Source organism: Falco naumanni, chromosome 10, assembly GCF_017639655.2.
Source record: "Falco naumanni isolate bFalNau1 chromosome 10, bFalNau1.pat, whole genome shotgun sequence".
NCBI lineage: Eukaryota > Metazoa > Chordata > Aves > Falconiformes > Falconidae > Falco > Falco naumanni.
Window position 1 is genome coordinate 21,336,040 of NC_054063.1, and position 13,260 is coordinate 21,349,299.

Sequence of the window (13,260 nt, forward strand, 5' to 3'; positions counted from 1 at the left end):
AGGGGACGAGGCAGGGATGCTTCCTGGACCAGGGAGCGCCTGACACACATGGGGCCAGTGGGACCAGCACCAGGCAGCTGGCAGGACGCAGCTCAAAGCCTGTCACATCCCCATGTGCTGAGCCCTGTGGGGAGCCAGGGGTGGCCCCAGAAGGTCCTGACCCTGCCCTCACTGGGTACGATGGCATGGGGAGGACGGGCCACATGCCGTACAGCAGGGACGGCGGGGATGTGTGCGGCAGCCCAGGCAGCCCTCTGCAAGGCCGCAGCCAGGCACCGGCAGCTGATGCTGCAGCTCGGAGGCAGTGCCGACAGCCTTCGGCTGCGGGAATAGCAGTGCAGGAGGAGTTCGGAGGCCAGTGAGCTCAGAACTGGTAAGGAGGGAGCTGCTGCACCGGGCAGCAACTGCAGTGCCCCCCCAGCACCTGCACCAGGGTAGGTGGAGGGGTTCTGGGGCCAGCCCGGCTCAGTATCCCTCATCCTGCAGGGCTGCAGTGTGTGTTGCTGGCAGGGCTGCGGCAGGCACCAGTGAGCCCCAAGGAGCGACAGGAGCTGGAGAGGTTGTGGGTGCTGTTCCTCTCTGCCCTGGAGCTCTTCCTAGAGGACCTGTGCCAAGCCCACCACCTCTGCCAGCTCTTCTCTGTGCTGGGGGGTAGCACTGCTCCAATGCACACCAGACTGGAGGGCTGGGAGCTGCCTAGCCACAAGAGGGACCGGCGTGGGGGGGATCCCACACAGCCCCCATCCATCCCATGCCTGGAGGAGATTGAGCAGGTGAGGGCCATGCTAGTGGAGATGGAGAGTAGAGCCAAGATCCTGCTGTGGATGGTGGAGGCCACACAGCCGGTGGGGCCAGGTGGCACTGCAGCACCCATGGCTCGGGCCGGGTGGGGGTGGGGCTCATGCTGGGCACTGTTGCAGGGTGCTCTGACTAGGGGACAGGAGAGCAGGTGGCAGGGCTGGCACTCTCTTGCACTCAGGCATCGCAGAGCAGGGGATGGGGCCCTAGGTACCACTGCAGACCCCGTTCCCCTACCCTGGCAGGTGATGCTGGGGGCTGCCCTCACCTTGCAGAGGGAACAGGACCAGCTCCAGGCACCCCAATCGTTAATGAAGCCCGTGTTACCCCAGGGGGGTCGGTGTCCCTCCCTTCATGCCCATGCCTGCAGAGGGGCCAAGATGACTGAGAGCAGGTGCCTCTGGGCACTGACAGGCTGCCAAGCTGCAACAATACCCCCGGAAGAGTTATAAATGTGCATTTATTTATACATTAACCGTGGCTTGGACTGCAAAATTAATTTAAGAACAGCCTATGATACAGAAAGCTGCAGAGAGCAGCTGGACAGGGAGCAGACAGAGGCCTGGGTTCAACAGGGAGCAGGGGCAGCAGCATCAGTCAGGTTTCCTGGCTCTTGGCCTGCTTAGAGTATGTCTCCCGCACGTGCTTCTTGTAGGCTAAGGAAAGAGGGGGGGACAGGGCTGAGGGTCCCAGGGCAGCTGCAGAGCCAGGCACACAGCAGGACTGGGAGGCTGTGCTGCTGCCCGCCCCAAAGGGAGGGAGGGGTGTTTCTGCCCCGGGGCACTCACCAGCTTGGTTCTTCCAGAGCTCGGCAGCATGTGTGTTCAGGGGGCTCTCGATGTTTGGCTCTGGGCATGGGAGCTGTGTCAGCAGGTGGGGCGGCCTGGAACCCCGAGTCCCACTGCCCAGTGCTGTGCTGGGGGACACACACCCTGCCACCAGCCCCAGCCCCCCACCATAACCTGGCCATGGGACTCACCTGCCAGCAGGCTCTGGATGGAGAGCAGGATGGTGCGGACGTCATAAAGGGCTGACCACTTGTCCTTGAGGATGTCGAGGCAGATGTTGCCCTGAGTATCAATGTTGGGGTGGTAGCAGGGCGTCAGGAATCGCACCGTGGGCGCTGTGTAGGGGTACCCGCTGGGGAACTCCAGCGACAGCTTGTACCGCAGCTCCTCGTAGGCCTGGGGGCAGGAGTCAGGGGCTGGGGGCACAGCCCGGGGGGGGAAGGGGAGCCCCGGGGGGCGCAGGGTGGGACCACCCTCCTCGGCCGGGGGGGGGGCAGGGTCCCAGCTGCTCACCGTGCCGGCAGCGCCATCGATGGTCCCGATCCACTTGAAGAGGTTGTCGGACTCGGGGAAGGCAGAGATGCCTTTGTCACCAGACATCTGCGGGGACAGCCCGTCAGAGCGGCCCGGGACCGGCCCCGGGGACCCCCTCCCCCGGGACCCTACTCACCATGAGCGCCATCAGCTCCTGCTGCAGCCTGCGGGGGAAGCACACGTTACCGGGCCGGGCCGGCGGGGCAGCCCCCAGCGCCCGCCCCGGGCCCAGCTCACCTCTTCCCCACGGAGCCGCGGGCCGCCGTGGCCCCTGCCTCAGCCGCCTTGCGGGCGGCCACGCTGGGCACCGCGGCGGGGTCGGCGTTCTGCGAGGCCATGGCAGCTCCCGGGAACCCGAGCGGCGCACCCGCCTCCGGCCGCCGCTGCCCGCCCGTTCGCGGGCGTTGGACGCAGCTACCGCTCCCGGGCGGCGCCGCACCGGGCCCTGCTCCCTCCTTCCCTCCCTCTGCCCGCGACTGCACTCGGCGCGGGTCCCGGGCCCCGCTGAGGCTCTCCCGGTGCCGAACAGCAGCAGCAGCGGCGGCGGGGCTCTGCCGTGCCCAGATCTGTTGCCGGTGCCCGGCTCGTCTCGGCTCGTCTCTCCGCTCCGGTCCGGTCTCGTCCCGCCTGGCGTGGCCCCACCCCACCTGGTCCCGCCCAGCTCCCGCGCCCCGTTTGAATATTTCCAACGTGCGGCCCGTCCGCCAATCAACGCACAGCCTCGTTCGAGCCGACCAATCGTCGCTCGTCCGGGATGCGGGTGCTACGGTAACGGCGAGCGGCCGTTCATTGGCGGAACCGTTGGTCCCGGCGGACCCTTAAAGGGCCAGACACACCCTTCCACAGGAGGCGGCAGAGGCGAGTGCGAAGCGGCTTTATTGGGGCCCTCTGGGGCCAGGGCCTCAGGGCTCGGGGGGACCCTCGGGGGGACCCTCGGGGGCCAGCGCGTCCCCCTCGCGGCGAAGCATCTCCATGTGCCTCTGCATCTTCTCAGTCATCCATGTCGGTGGGATGAAGGGCTTCAGCTCCTCCAGCCGCAGGTCAACAGAGTCCCTGGGGAGAGGTGGGGCAAGATGGGAGGACCCTGACACCCGCCGTGGACCTCAGCACCCACCACAGACAACCAGCAGTGAGCCCAAACCCCTGGCACCCACCGTGGACCCCCCCATGAGGGCCCCTGGCACCCACCATGGACCGCAGCACCCACCACAGACCCCTGGCACCAAGCCCCCAACCAGCACAGGGCCCCCCTCCAGTGGAGCAGCAAGGGTGGGTGCAGTGTGGGCCCCCAGGGCAGCAGCCCCAGGCATAGCAGCACCCACAGCACCTCTGCTTTGGTCCTCACCTGTAATCGTCGCTGGCAGCCAAATCCCGAATGTCCTCTTCGATGAGGAGGTAGGCCTGCAGCACAAGGTGGGGGGGACACCTCAGGGCTGCCATGCACCCACTCTGGTGCCTGCGAGGGGCAGCAAGGGCAGTGCCGCATCCCGTCCCCATCCAGCGCAGAGCTGCTGCTCCCCACAGCAGCTGGCTGTGCCTCCCAGACCACGCTGCTCGCCCACATCCCGAGGAGCAGCAGCCGGACCTCTGCAGCACGATGGGGAGCACCTCTGCCTCCACATGCCCTCCTGCCTAGCCTCCTGCCAAAGCCGGCACGCTGCTCCTCGGCCCATTCTGGCCCTGCGGTGGGTCTCTGCACGGTTCCTGCCGGCTGCAGGAGCCGCGAGCCCGGCCGTACTCACCATCTTTCCCCCAGTGGCCCTCATGTGCTGCTGCTCTGCCAGCCAGTGCTTATCTTGCGGGTCGGCTGCGTACTGCAATAAAGCAGCAAGGACCTAGCTGAACACAGGCAACAGACCTCGCGCTCTGACCACCCTCCTGCTGGGATGCTGTGCCCCGCTCCAGCGTTCCCTTGAGCATGTTGCCCCCCACGGTGCTGCCCACCGGGGGCTGCTGGGGCCAGGGGGGCTCAGCTCTGCCTGCTGTTTCTCCAACCTCAAGCCCTGGCTCCAGGCCAACCCACCACCTTGGAGGCTGCGCTAAGCCGTTAACTTATGTTCCAGTGTGCTAGCCAGACTGTGTGTGTACGTGCTCTAAGGTAACAAACAAAGGCGTGGGGGAGGAAGAAAACAAGCGAGCTGAAGCACACGCTCCCGATTCCCGTCGGAAACCATTTCCGAGCAAACCCTGAAAGGAGGAAGCATCCTGCTGCGGCATCTGACCTTAAAGAGGTGGGGATGCTTGATGTAGAGTCGCCCTCTTGTTCCTCCCATCCCGAGAGCTCTGAAAGAGGAAGACGAGGGGGTGTTACACCTGTGCAGAGGGTGGCTGCAGTGGTACAGGGACACCTCCTCTCCTCCCCAAGCCCTTCCTACTGCTTTCGAGGCAGAGAAGCGAAGTGACGGGAGGAGTCTTACGGGCTCCTGCCTTGGAGACACCACCCTCCAGCAACAGGGCCATTCCTTACTTGTTTGCTCGAGATCCCAGCACAAAGGTTGTGGTTTCAGTCAGTCGGGATGGATCCCACTACAGAGCAATTGGAAAAGGGGCAACATTAGAAATGAAGCTGGTGCCAGCCCATGCTCCATGAGCCTCAGTTCTCTGACCGGGAACCTCGGAACCGCCCCCAGCCTGGGAGGGAGGGAGCTGGCCACAGACCTCCAGACTTCCACAGAGGAGGGAAGTTGTTCCGTTTGGGCTGACCTAAGCAGTTTCCCTTGTGGGAAACATGCGTGGGATCCTTATGGCTACTACTGCTCTCCCCAGGTCTCCTAACAGCGGCACCACACCGCAGAGCTACAGGCTACAGTGCCTCCTCTTCTTGCTTCTCTCCTGCACTGCAGGGGCCTGGTGGGCCAGAGCACAGCTTGGCGCTGTCCTCCGCTCCTGCAGCAGTAGGGCTCTGCTGGCAGAAGCAAAGGGGAGGAGAGGTTGAGCCCAGCAGTGTCGGCCAGCCAATACCTTTGGTCCATCCCTTCTCACAGGCTCAGAGACTTTGAGCTTCCACCTGAGGGGAAGGAAAATGCAGTAAGAACCAGTCCCTGTGGCATCAGCAGCAGGCATTGAGCCCCAGCTCTTCCTTTGTTCACACTCTCCATTTCCCTGCAGTGCCCAGCTCCAGACCCTCAGCTTTGCTGCACATTCTCCTCTCTCTGGCTGCCAAGACTCCCCCACCATCATGTTTCATGCTGCTCACTCTGAATGGCCCAGCTGGACCTTTTCACTCCTTCAGGCCTATTTAAAACCGCTTCCTCAAAGGTCTTTGCCTCTTTGGGGGAACACCTCAACCTAAACACTTCCTGCCAGCCCTCTGGTACTCCCCTGCACCTCTCCCTTCTGTAGAAGCGGAAGGAGATGCAGGGTTTCTGTGCTCCCCCATCTGGGCAACCTCATTTCCCCTCCACACTCCCAAAACAGGGGCTCTAGCTCAGGACTTGTACTCACGCAGCCATGCCTGAGACCCCACGATCATTTGACAGGCTCTGTCCTGGAGGTCGCCCCTTTCTCTGCATGGAAGAAATCCTTCAGTGACTCAGCTGTGCAGGCTGAGAGAACCCTCTTGGTTTACCCACCCCCTCCTAGGGAAGCTGCTCTTTTTGTCTTGAGAAGTGCTAGCTGGCACTTCCGAGGCATCACAAAAGCTGCCTGTGCACCTCCACACACGCATACTACAGGAACGGCCAGGAGCAAGGAACAAACTTCCCAAAACATAAAATCCCTTGCATGGAAAACCCTCCTACCTTTTTGGGAACGGGGCTCCCTCGACGATTCAGCTCGTCATCCATCTGTCGGGCACGCTGAAAGAGGAGTGGCAGTGGGATGAGCAGGGCCCTTCTCCTGCCTAGTTGTGCGGGGCCCCACAAATCCAGCCAGCCACTCTCTCCTCCGTGGGGCAACACTGACTGCACCCTACCTTGATGGGACACACTGAACTGCAACAAGCAGCAACTGCACCTGGGATTTTCCTCGCCCTGTAGGTTCACCTCCCTCCTAGTCTAACATCCCCTAGCTCTGCCTCCTGACTATTGTGCTGGTGGACAAGAAAAAGGCAGAGGACAAAGCAATTCCAAACCTCCTTATCCTCCTCCCAGCTCTTACAAGTCACTTAAGCCTCTGGGAACAGTAACAACTTTTACCTTTGGTACTGCCTGCTCATGGGGCAACCTGGGAACAACCTTTTTGCCATCAGAGAACAGCAGTTTTGCCTGCAGAAAGAAGAAGGATTATGATTCTGGGTCCACAGAAGGCCCTGCCAGAAGCCTCCACTTCCATGCATCTGCCTGAGAGTCCTGTAACAGCTCTGCTTTTGCAGTGCCACCATGCAGTGCTTTCACAGATGGTGAGATGCAAAAGCACAATCTGAGCACGAGAAAGTCTGGGCAGCTGGCAAAACAGCAAGACATGAAAGAAAAAACATTTGCTTTGCGCCCCCAGGACTCTCTGATGGTTGCCAGAGGGTCGGTCTCTGTGTAAGCTCCAACTGCATGACACATTCCGGCAGCAGTACTGAAATGCAGCAGCATGAGCTGCCCAGCGCTGGCTGCTCGCCACTTGCCAGTGAAAAGGAAGCCAAGCAGAGGAACTGCACAAGGGCTGTGGATGTCCCCCTCCCAGCTAATGCCAAAGCCGTGAAGAGGGATGTGTCCTAGGCCAGGCTACTCCGTTGAGGGAGTGGAGTCCCTCACTGGCACTCACCTGCTCCAGGCAGCTCCGACACGTCTCCTGGATGAGCTGCTCAGGGTCCACCTCCTCCCCGACATTATCACGCACGTTGATTGCTGCTTTCTGGAAAAACTGGAGAGGAGGTGGCAGGAGAGGGTTAGAGCCTGAGCAGCCAGGCAGTGTCGGGGCAGGCATGTGGGCCCAAGTCCCGCGCACAGTGGTGGCCACAAGACAGGCATGACAGCCCTGCGCGGCAGCTGGCAGCTGAGCTCTCTCCAAGCAGACTGTGACGGGGAGGGGCGGCGGGGCCTGTTCCTGCTGCAGCTCTCACCTTCATATACTTGTTGAAGACACCCCGGATTTCCTCGTTGATGCTGGGCTGCAGAACAGCTCGCAGCAGGTCCATGGACACGGCCGGGTCCGTGAAGCTGCAGGTGGAGGAATCAGGTGGGGGGGCGCAGGGCCCCCCCACCCCAGTCTGGTCGAACTCCGACCCTCCCCGCCGGCCTGATGCCCAGCCCCGCCGGTCCGGCCTCCCCCACCTCCAGCCCAGCTCGGTCCCTCCGGCGGTGGCCGCAGCCCGCCCCTACCTGGTGGTCATCTGGGAGCGCCGGCCGCGCCGCTGCACCTGCCGGTGCTTGATCATGATGTTCCAGGGGCTCTGCGGGACATACGCGTCAGCCGCTGCCCGGCCGGCCCCGGCCCCGGTCCCGGCCCCGGCCCCGGCTCCCACCTCACCGTGCTCACCAGCTGCTCCTCGCCATCGTCCGGGCCCTCCTCGCCCGGCGGCCCCGGCTGCTGCTCCGCATCGCGGGCGGCGCCCATGGCGGCCCCGGCCCCGGCCCCGGCCCCGACCCCGGCACGCACCACCGGAAGCGTCGGGTCCCACGCGTCGTCAGCTCGCGACGCCTGGGCCGCGCACCGGAAGCGACGGTTGCCATGGCGGCGGCGGCGGCGGCCCGGCCCGAGCGGGAGCGGGGCGGCTCGGGGCAGGGCAGCGGGGGACGGACAAGCCCCGGCGGGCACGGGGCGGGCGTTTGGGCACGGGGCGGCTTCCGAAGAGGCGGCCGCGGGGCGGGCGGCCCCGTCCTGCCGGCTCAGCCGCGGCCTGGCCCGGGGGACGCAGCCCCCTGGTGCCCCCGCCGCGGCGGGGCCGAGCAGCGACCGAACGCAAACAGCCCCAGGGGCGAGGCCGGCTGGCAGCGCCGCTGCGGCCTTAGCACACCCACCGGTGCTTCCTGCTGCGCCTCGGCCGTGGTATTTTCCTCATTGCTTACTTTAACCTCACCTCTTGGTTTGTGTAGTCCCTCTTGTACATGCACAGGTGCGAGGTCATGGAAGAACACACAGCAATGAAGAAATCTTTAGCTCTAAAGACGTGTGGCTTCATGGATGAATGCAGTGATGGATGGTCAGCTCTAAAATAGTCATATATCCCAAAGCCTTAAAGCCGCAGTGTCCTGCCCTTTTCCGCCCAGGAACAGGACCTGGCTCAGATGAAACCAGTCCCACAATGGCCCTGCCCATGAGACCCAAGTAACTGCAGTGGCAGAAATGTATTTGTCCTTCCATGATCCATGCATTCCTTTGTTGCCTTATTTTCTACATCCAAAACAGAAAACCCTCATTGCTGTTCCAATTGTAGCAGCTCTGTATCTTTTTCCTCAAGTCTCTCATCCTTCTGGAATCTCACTGTTTATCTGAGGAAACACTCCAAACCTGTGTGTCCTCATCTTGTCTAACGTGCAGAAGAGTTAAAACCACTTCTCCATCATTTTCGAGGTCATCTTACACTGTGCCAGGGTTAACAAGAAGCTTTTCTGTTGGGTCAGCTTGATAACAACTTAAAAAACATTTGCTGTCGTGCTGGTAGTGTTTTCCCTTGTTACTTCCAAGATGACTGTAACACAAACCAAACAAATGAGGTTTCCCAAAGCACGCGGTGTTGAGGCCGCTCAGGCCTTGTGTCCAGCGTGGCCGAGCTGAGGATGGTGCAGGACAGGCATGCCTGAGCCGCCCTTGCCAGCTCGCTGTCGTCGCGTTCTGTGTGCAAGCGGGGAAGCACTTCACCGTGCTGCAGCGAGGGAAAGTGGGCTCTCCTTCCCCACTGGCTTTGCCAGACACTCCTGCCCGATGTCTGGTGTGTGCACAGCAGTGGTGCCTCCAGAGGACGGTCTCTCAGTATCTCTCAGCATTGTGTCTGCAGCCAGCAGATGTGTGACCAGCGTGGTTCTTCTGCCGTAGCTGTTGGCCCAGCAGTAACTGTGCTCAGCACCCATGGGAGAGCGGAGCTGGCTGCAGGAGGAGAGGCTGGTGACTCAGGGGCTCACACACTTGAGGCTCCTGCCTTGTCATCCCCTTCCTGCTGCTTTGGCCAGGGCTGTGTCAGCCTGGGATGAGACCGGGCTGTTACACAAACCTGACCTGTGGATGTGTGACCAGCTGAGTCATCATCAATGTTGCTATAACTTCATTATCATCAGCACTGCGCTTTTTGTGTGCTTATTTTGGTTGCTCCAAATTGTTAGCCACAGAAATTGGACATTATCCAGAGGAGAGGAGAAATAACTATGGTGGTAGAAACTCATAGAGAAAGGTGAAAAGAATGGTTCTGTTTAACCTGTGAAAGCTCGATGGAGAGAGGGCTCTGCTCTGTACATATGCTTCAGAGGAGACAGCAATCGGTTGCTCTCTGTAACCCACTGTCAGCAGATGAGAAGTCCTTGTGTTGGTTTGAATCAAATGAGATTTGGAAAAGTGCAAAAAACTTTCTAATTACAAGAAAACTTAAATACTGGAACAAATTCTCATTAAAGGAGTCCCTGTCTTTGCAGGGACAGGGATGTCTTTAAGAGCACATCAGAACAATGTCTGTCAGGGATCACCTTAAATGTAACTGATACTTGTTTGGATCTCCTCCAGTCCCCAGTTTTTAATGGTAATTTTTCTGTGGATCTGTGCAGTAGGTGATGTGACAGAACACACTGGCGTGTGAAAGCCTGCCAGACCCAAACAGTCGTTTAACAGCTGAGGTTACCCGAGTTCTTTTTTGATTCGCAGAGAGACTCTGGACAAGTCCCGCCTGTCCCTCGGTGTCCCCAGTGTGAGCAGGCCTGCAGGGCAGGCAGGCTTTTGGCAGCAGCAGACAGCCCGTTGAGCCCGATCCCACATCCTGGTCTGGCAGCCGAGACTTGTGCAGGCAAAGCTTCGTTATCTGGCTGGATCCTTATGAGGGGGCTGGGTCTGCCCTTGCAGGTCACCTTGCAGTAAACTTAACCTGTGTAACACTACTTCTTAGCATTAAATGCTGTAAATATATATCAGCCTTCACAGAAAGTCTGCTAGCTGGACATAGAAGAAAGAGCCTGTGTTTCGGTGGGTTGGGGTGGGTAGGAAGGGGAACGGGAGACAGAAGGAAACCAAGCGGCTTGAATGTCAATTCCTACCGATCCCTGTTAGCCTCAGGACGTTCCAGCAGGGTCTGAGGCCAGCTGCTGCCTCCCGGTGGAAGCGGGATTCACGTCGATGCTGCAAGCTCTCCCTCAGTTCAGCGACCACCTGCCTTAGCCCCAGCCCAGCCGTCCCAGGAGGGTTCGGGTGCAGGAGCAGTGCTGCTCATCACCACAGGCGTTTGCTCTTTCTTCTGGCTTCTTTTGCAAACGACCACAGTGTTCGCAAGATTTCAATGAGGGGCTGTACACACCTGCTGCATCCTGCTGCAGTAGCAGATGTTATTTTTTGGTTTACTTTTCTCTCTCACTCTCTGACCTCCCATGAGACTGGTGCTGCACTGCAGGTAGTCAATGAGAGTCAGGAAACAGCTGATGAAGAGAGGGGAAACAACCAAAAAGTGTTTGGAGACCCAAATAATGTTCCTGGTGGGCACACTAGTCACCTTTGAGAGTGAGCCAGAGGGCTCTGGTGCACATCCCACTCTCCATTGACCTGCGCTGCCATGTGCAATGGGTGTAGGTACGATCCTGCTCTGCAGGATCCGAATCGTGGAGCTGGAACAGGACCTGCAGGATTCATCTTTCCTGTTTATTTCAGTAGAGAAATGTGCTTGTCAGACGTCCTCCTTCATTAGTTCCCTAAATGTTAACCAAGATTATGGTCTTCTAAAAGAGAAACATGCCAAAATGACGACATTGCTCCCAAGAGGAGGAGCCACTGGGCAAGTGTGGGGGCAGAGGCAGAGCTCTTTGCCATGGCAGTCCCGGGGTTGGAAGGAGCATTACAGTCCCTCAAGTTGTTCCAGATGGTTTGTTGGGTGCGTGGAAGGGAGTCAACGCTGCTGGTACTGGCAGGATGGCACAGGTTGCTCCGTAGGGTGTCCTGCTTGATCGTGATTAACAGCGACAGCAACGTGCGATAAGCACCGGGCCATCAGGTTGAGCCACAGAGCTGCGAGGTGTGGAACACTGGATCTTCAACAGACATGGGTGGTTTGCATAGAAATTACATCTGAATTGAGTCATGGCCACAAGGAGAAGACTAAACCTGTACTTACAGCATATTTCTTGCAATGAGCCCTCTTCCCACACAGGTTTGGCAGCAGGGAGCCATGCACCTTCCCACTGCTGAGTCATGTCTCTTGCACTGCCCCTGCATTGCTTCAACGTGACTTTGATGGAAAGCTCTTTGAGCAGGAACTTTGCCCTTTCAGTGTTCGCGTCAAGTGGCATGCACTTGCTCAGAATTGTAAAAATAATGTTGAGTTCAAACCAATTAATTTCACTCACCCCACAACTGCAGACTTAAACTTTGTCTTTTAATCCAACCCATTCTTGCCTGGTGCTGGTGTGTCCTGACCAGACTAGTCCTTAAGTTCTCCTATAATATTGATTGCACTTTGGTTTGTGTATAATTCAGGAAGAAATAATTAAATCGGGAAGGAAAAAACTGCAAAATCAGATTCTGACTAGCACTCCTCTGTGATTTGAGAATAACAGTTTAAATGGGTTAGCCCTCACATAACCAAAGGCACTACTTTATCTGTTACCTCAGACACATTAAATAAGTCTTTACCCTGAAGTCAGATGGACAGAAAAGGGAGGTAAATGTGTCAGTGCATTTAAGTTTTCTTTTAATGTGGATCTCTGCTGAAGGCCATCAGTTTGAACCTGGGGTTTGAAGGCCTATGGTCTCCTTGCCCTGAGTGAGCTCTCGTCCTTGGAATCCTGAGACTTTTCCCTCCGTAGACCTCTATTTCATTGGAGCAGAATCCTTCCGCTAGATTCGCAGCGGGGGAAGCAGCCTGAGCTCCCGTCCTTGGCTGCCGGGGGAAACTGCTCCTCTGCTCACGGTTCCTCAGCGACTGTGGGCACTCAACCCGTAAGGGGCTGCTCAGCCTTGTCCTTAGGCTGGGGAGTCTTGGTCGTGGGCAAAATAGTATTAACTCAATAATTTTTTTAATTAATTTAATCTACTGTCAGTCAACACAAACTTCTGCTCGCTGTTTAGAGATAACAGCTGTGCCCACCAGGTGCAGCTCCAGGCAGCCCGTGGCCTCCTCCCTCACAGGCACTGCTGCTAAACTAGGCAATTTGTGCCCAAAACAGCCCTCAAGAGTGAACAGAGAGTGTGCTCGTGCATGCACTGCTGGGTGCTGATGCTGCCTGTGGACGCTATGTGCTCCCCCGGGTCCCTGTGCTGTGCTGTCTGAGTGCTCCCATGGGAGCTGATTTGGCATTCGTGTATGTGATAACTACATGCTCCTGCTTGAACTCCTTTGGCGCTCATGCATGCAATTATTGAATGGTCATGTGTAAATAAATTAAGCACTGATGTGTGGACACTAAACCCTGCAATTTATGCTCAAGTTCCCAGAAAGCTGCTCTGAGGGCATCTTGATGGAGTCTCTGGTTGGGCTGATGAAGGATTGCACTGAGCTCTGCCGGCTCCTGGTACATGCCCAGGTCCACACAGGGCTTCCCCACAAAGACAGGGGATTAGGGAGGCCACAAAGGAGAAGGACCCCATGGGGAAAGGGGACAGTGTTAATTTGCTGAGGAGACTTTGAGCTTGCTCATTTGGATGCCAAAACCTGGGAATTTACGTTAGTTTGAAACAGCTAGAGTGCGCTGCTCGTGAACAGAACAAAAATAATGAAATGTTTGATTTAGAGACAGGTATTCAGATGAAGCCTTGAATATTGGGCCTGAAAAAATCTGAAAATAGTGTCTCATATTTGGGAACAAAGGGTACTTGCATGTGGAAGGAGGAAGCTCTGCAGCACGGCTGCCTGGGTGGGCGCTCAGCCCCTGTGTCTGTTTGCGCTGGTGCTGTGGGGCAGGGACGGGCTCCTGCCTCTGTACGGAGCCTGGTGCTGGGGCAGAGCCCAGCATTGCAGCAGTGCAGTGGCCGCTGCTGTTGGTAAAGCTCACTCAGAGTTGCCCAGACATCTTTTTGAGCAGCAGCGTGGCTGCTGCTGTCTGCCAGGAGATACTCCGTCTCAGTCAAGAGCTCTCATATTTAA

General features: G+C 58.3%; 3 protein-coding genes across 4 annotated transcripts; 1 reads left to right on the top strand and 2 right to left on the bottom strand.

The window, feature by feature from the left end:
- Positions 1 to 202: 202 nt before the first annotated feature.
- LOC121094820 (regulator of G-protein signaling 9-binding protein-like) lies at positions 203 to 1,047 on the top strand. Its single transcript, XM_040608892.1, is given in 3 exon segments — positions 203 to 373; positions 487 to 886; positions 1,044 to 1,047. Coding segments are annotated over 3 exon segments (549 nt in total). The 5' UTR covers positions 203 to 228.
- A 214-nt stretch (positions 1,048 to 1,261) lies between these two features.
- On the bottom strand, positions 1,262 to 2,874 carry UBE2C (ubiquitin conjugating enzyme E2 C). Its single transcript, XM_040609456.1, has 6 exons — positions 2,358 to 2,874; positions 2,257 to 2,284; positions 2,100 to 2,186; positions 1,778 to 1,982; positions 1,587 to 1,646; positions 1,262 to 1,454 (listed from the first exon to the last, which is right to left on the bottom strand). Exons 1-6 carry the CDS (start codon positions 2,456 to 2,458, stop codon positions 1,396 to 1,398), a joined length of 540 nt encoding a protein of 179 aa, XP_040465390.1. The 5' UTR covers positions 2,459 to 2,874; the 3' UTR covers positions 1,262 to 1,395.
- Positions 2,875 to 2,978: 104 nt separating this feature from the next.
- On the bottom strand, positions 2,979 to 7,679 carry DNTTIP1 (deoxynucleotidyltransferase terminal interacting protein 1). 2 transcript variants are annotated; one of them, XM_040609453.1, is made up of 13 exons: positions 7,530 to 7,679; positions 7,373 to 7,443; positions 7,114 to 7,210; positions 6,816 to 6,914; positions 6,257 to 6,325; positions 5,861 to 5,917; positions 5,565 to 5,626; positions 5,082 to 5,127; positions 4,588 to 4,646; positions 4,343 to 4,403; positions 3,863 to 3,934; positions 3,466 to 3,521; positions 2,979 to 3,173 (listed from the first exon to the last, which is right to left on the bottom strand). In XM_040609453.1, exons 1-13 carry the CDS (start codon positions 7,605 to 7,607, stop codon positions 3,023 to 3,025), a joined length of 978 nt encoding a protein of 325 aa, XP_040465387.1. In that variant the 5' UTR covers positions 7,608 to 7,679; the 3' UTR covers positions 2,979 to 3,022. The 2 variants fall into 2 exon arrangements, with proteins under 2 accessions (XP_040465387.1, XP_040465386.1); XM_040609452.1 differs by having other exon boundaries at positions 7,521 to 7,654.
- Positions 7,680 to 13,260: the final 5,581 nt, after the last annotated feature.

Coding starts and splice junctions, on each gene's coding strand:
- UBE2C (XM_040609456.1), bottom strand. CDS start 2,458: ATGGCCTCGCAGAACGCCGACCCCGCCGCGGTGCCCAGCGTGGCCGCC. Junction 2,285..2,357: donor CGCGGCTCCGTGGGGAAGAG/GTGAGCTGGGCC, acceptor CTTCCCCCGCAG/GCTGCAGCAGGAGCTGATGG. Junction 2,187..2,256: donor AGGAGCTGATGGCGCTCATG/GTGAGTAGGGTC, acceptor CTGTCCCCGCAG/ATGTCTGGTGACAAAGGCAT.
- DNTTIP1 (XM_040609452.1), bottom strand. CDS start 7,607: ATGGGCGCCGCCCGCGATGCGGAGCAGCAGCCGGGGCCGCCGGGCGAG. Junction 4,647..5,081: donor TGAGAAGGGATGGACCAAAG/GTATTGGCTGGC, acceptor ATTGCTCTGTAG/TGGGATCCATCCCGACTGAC. Junction 4,404..4,587: donor CTGGGATCTCGAGCAAACAA/GTAAGGAATGGC, acceptor TTCCTCTTTCAG/AGCTCTCGGGATGGGAGGAA.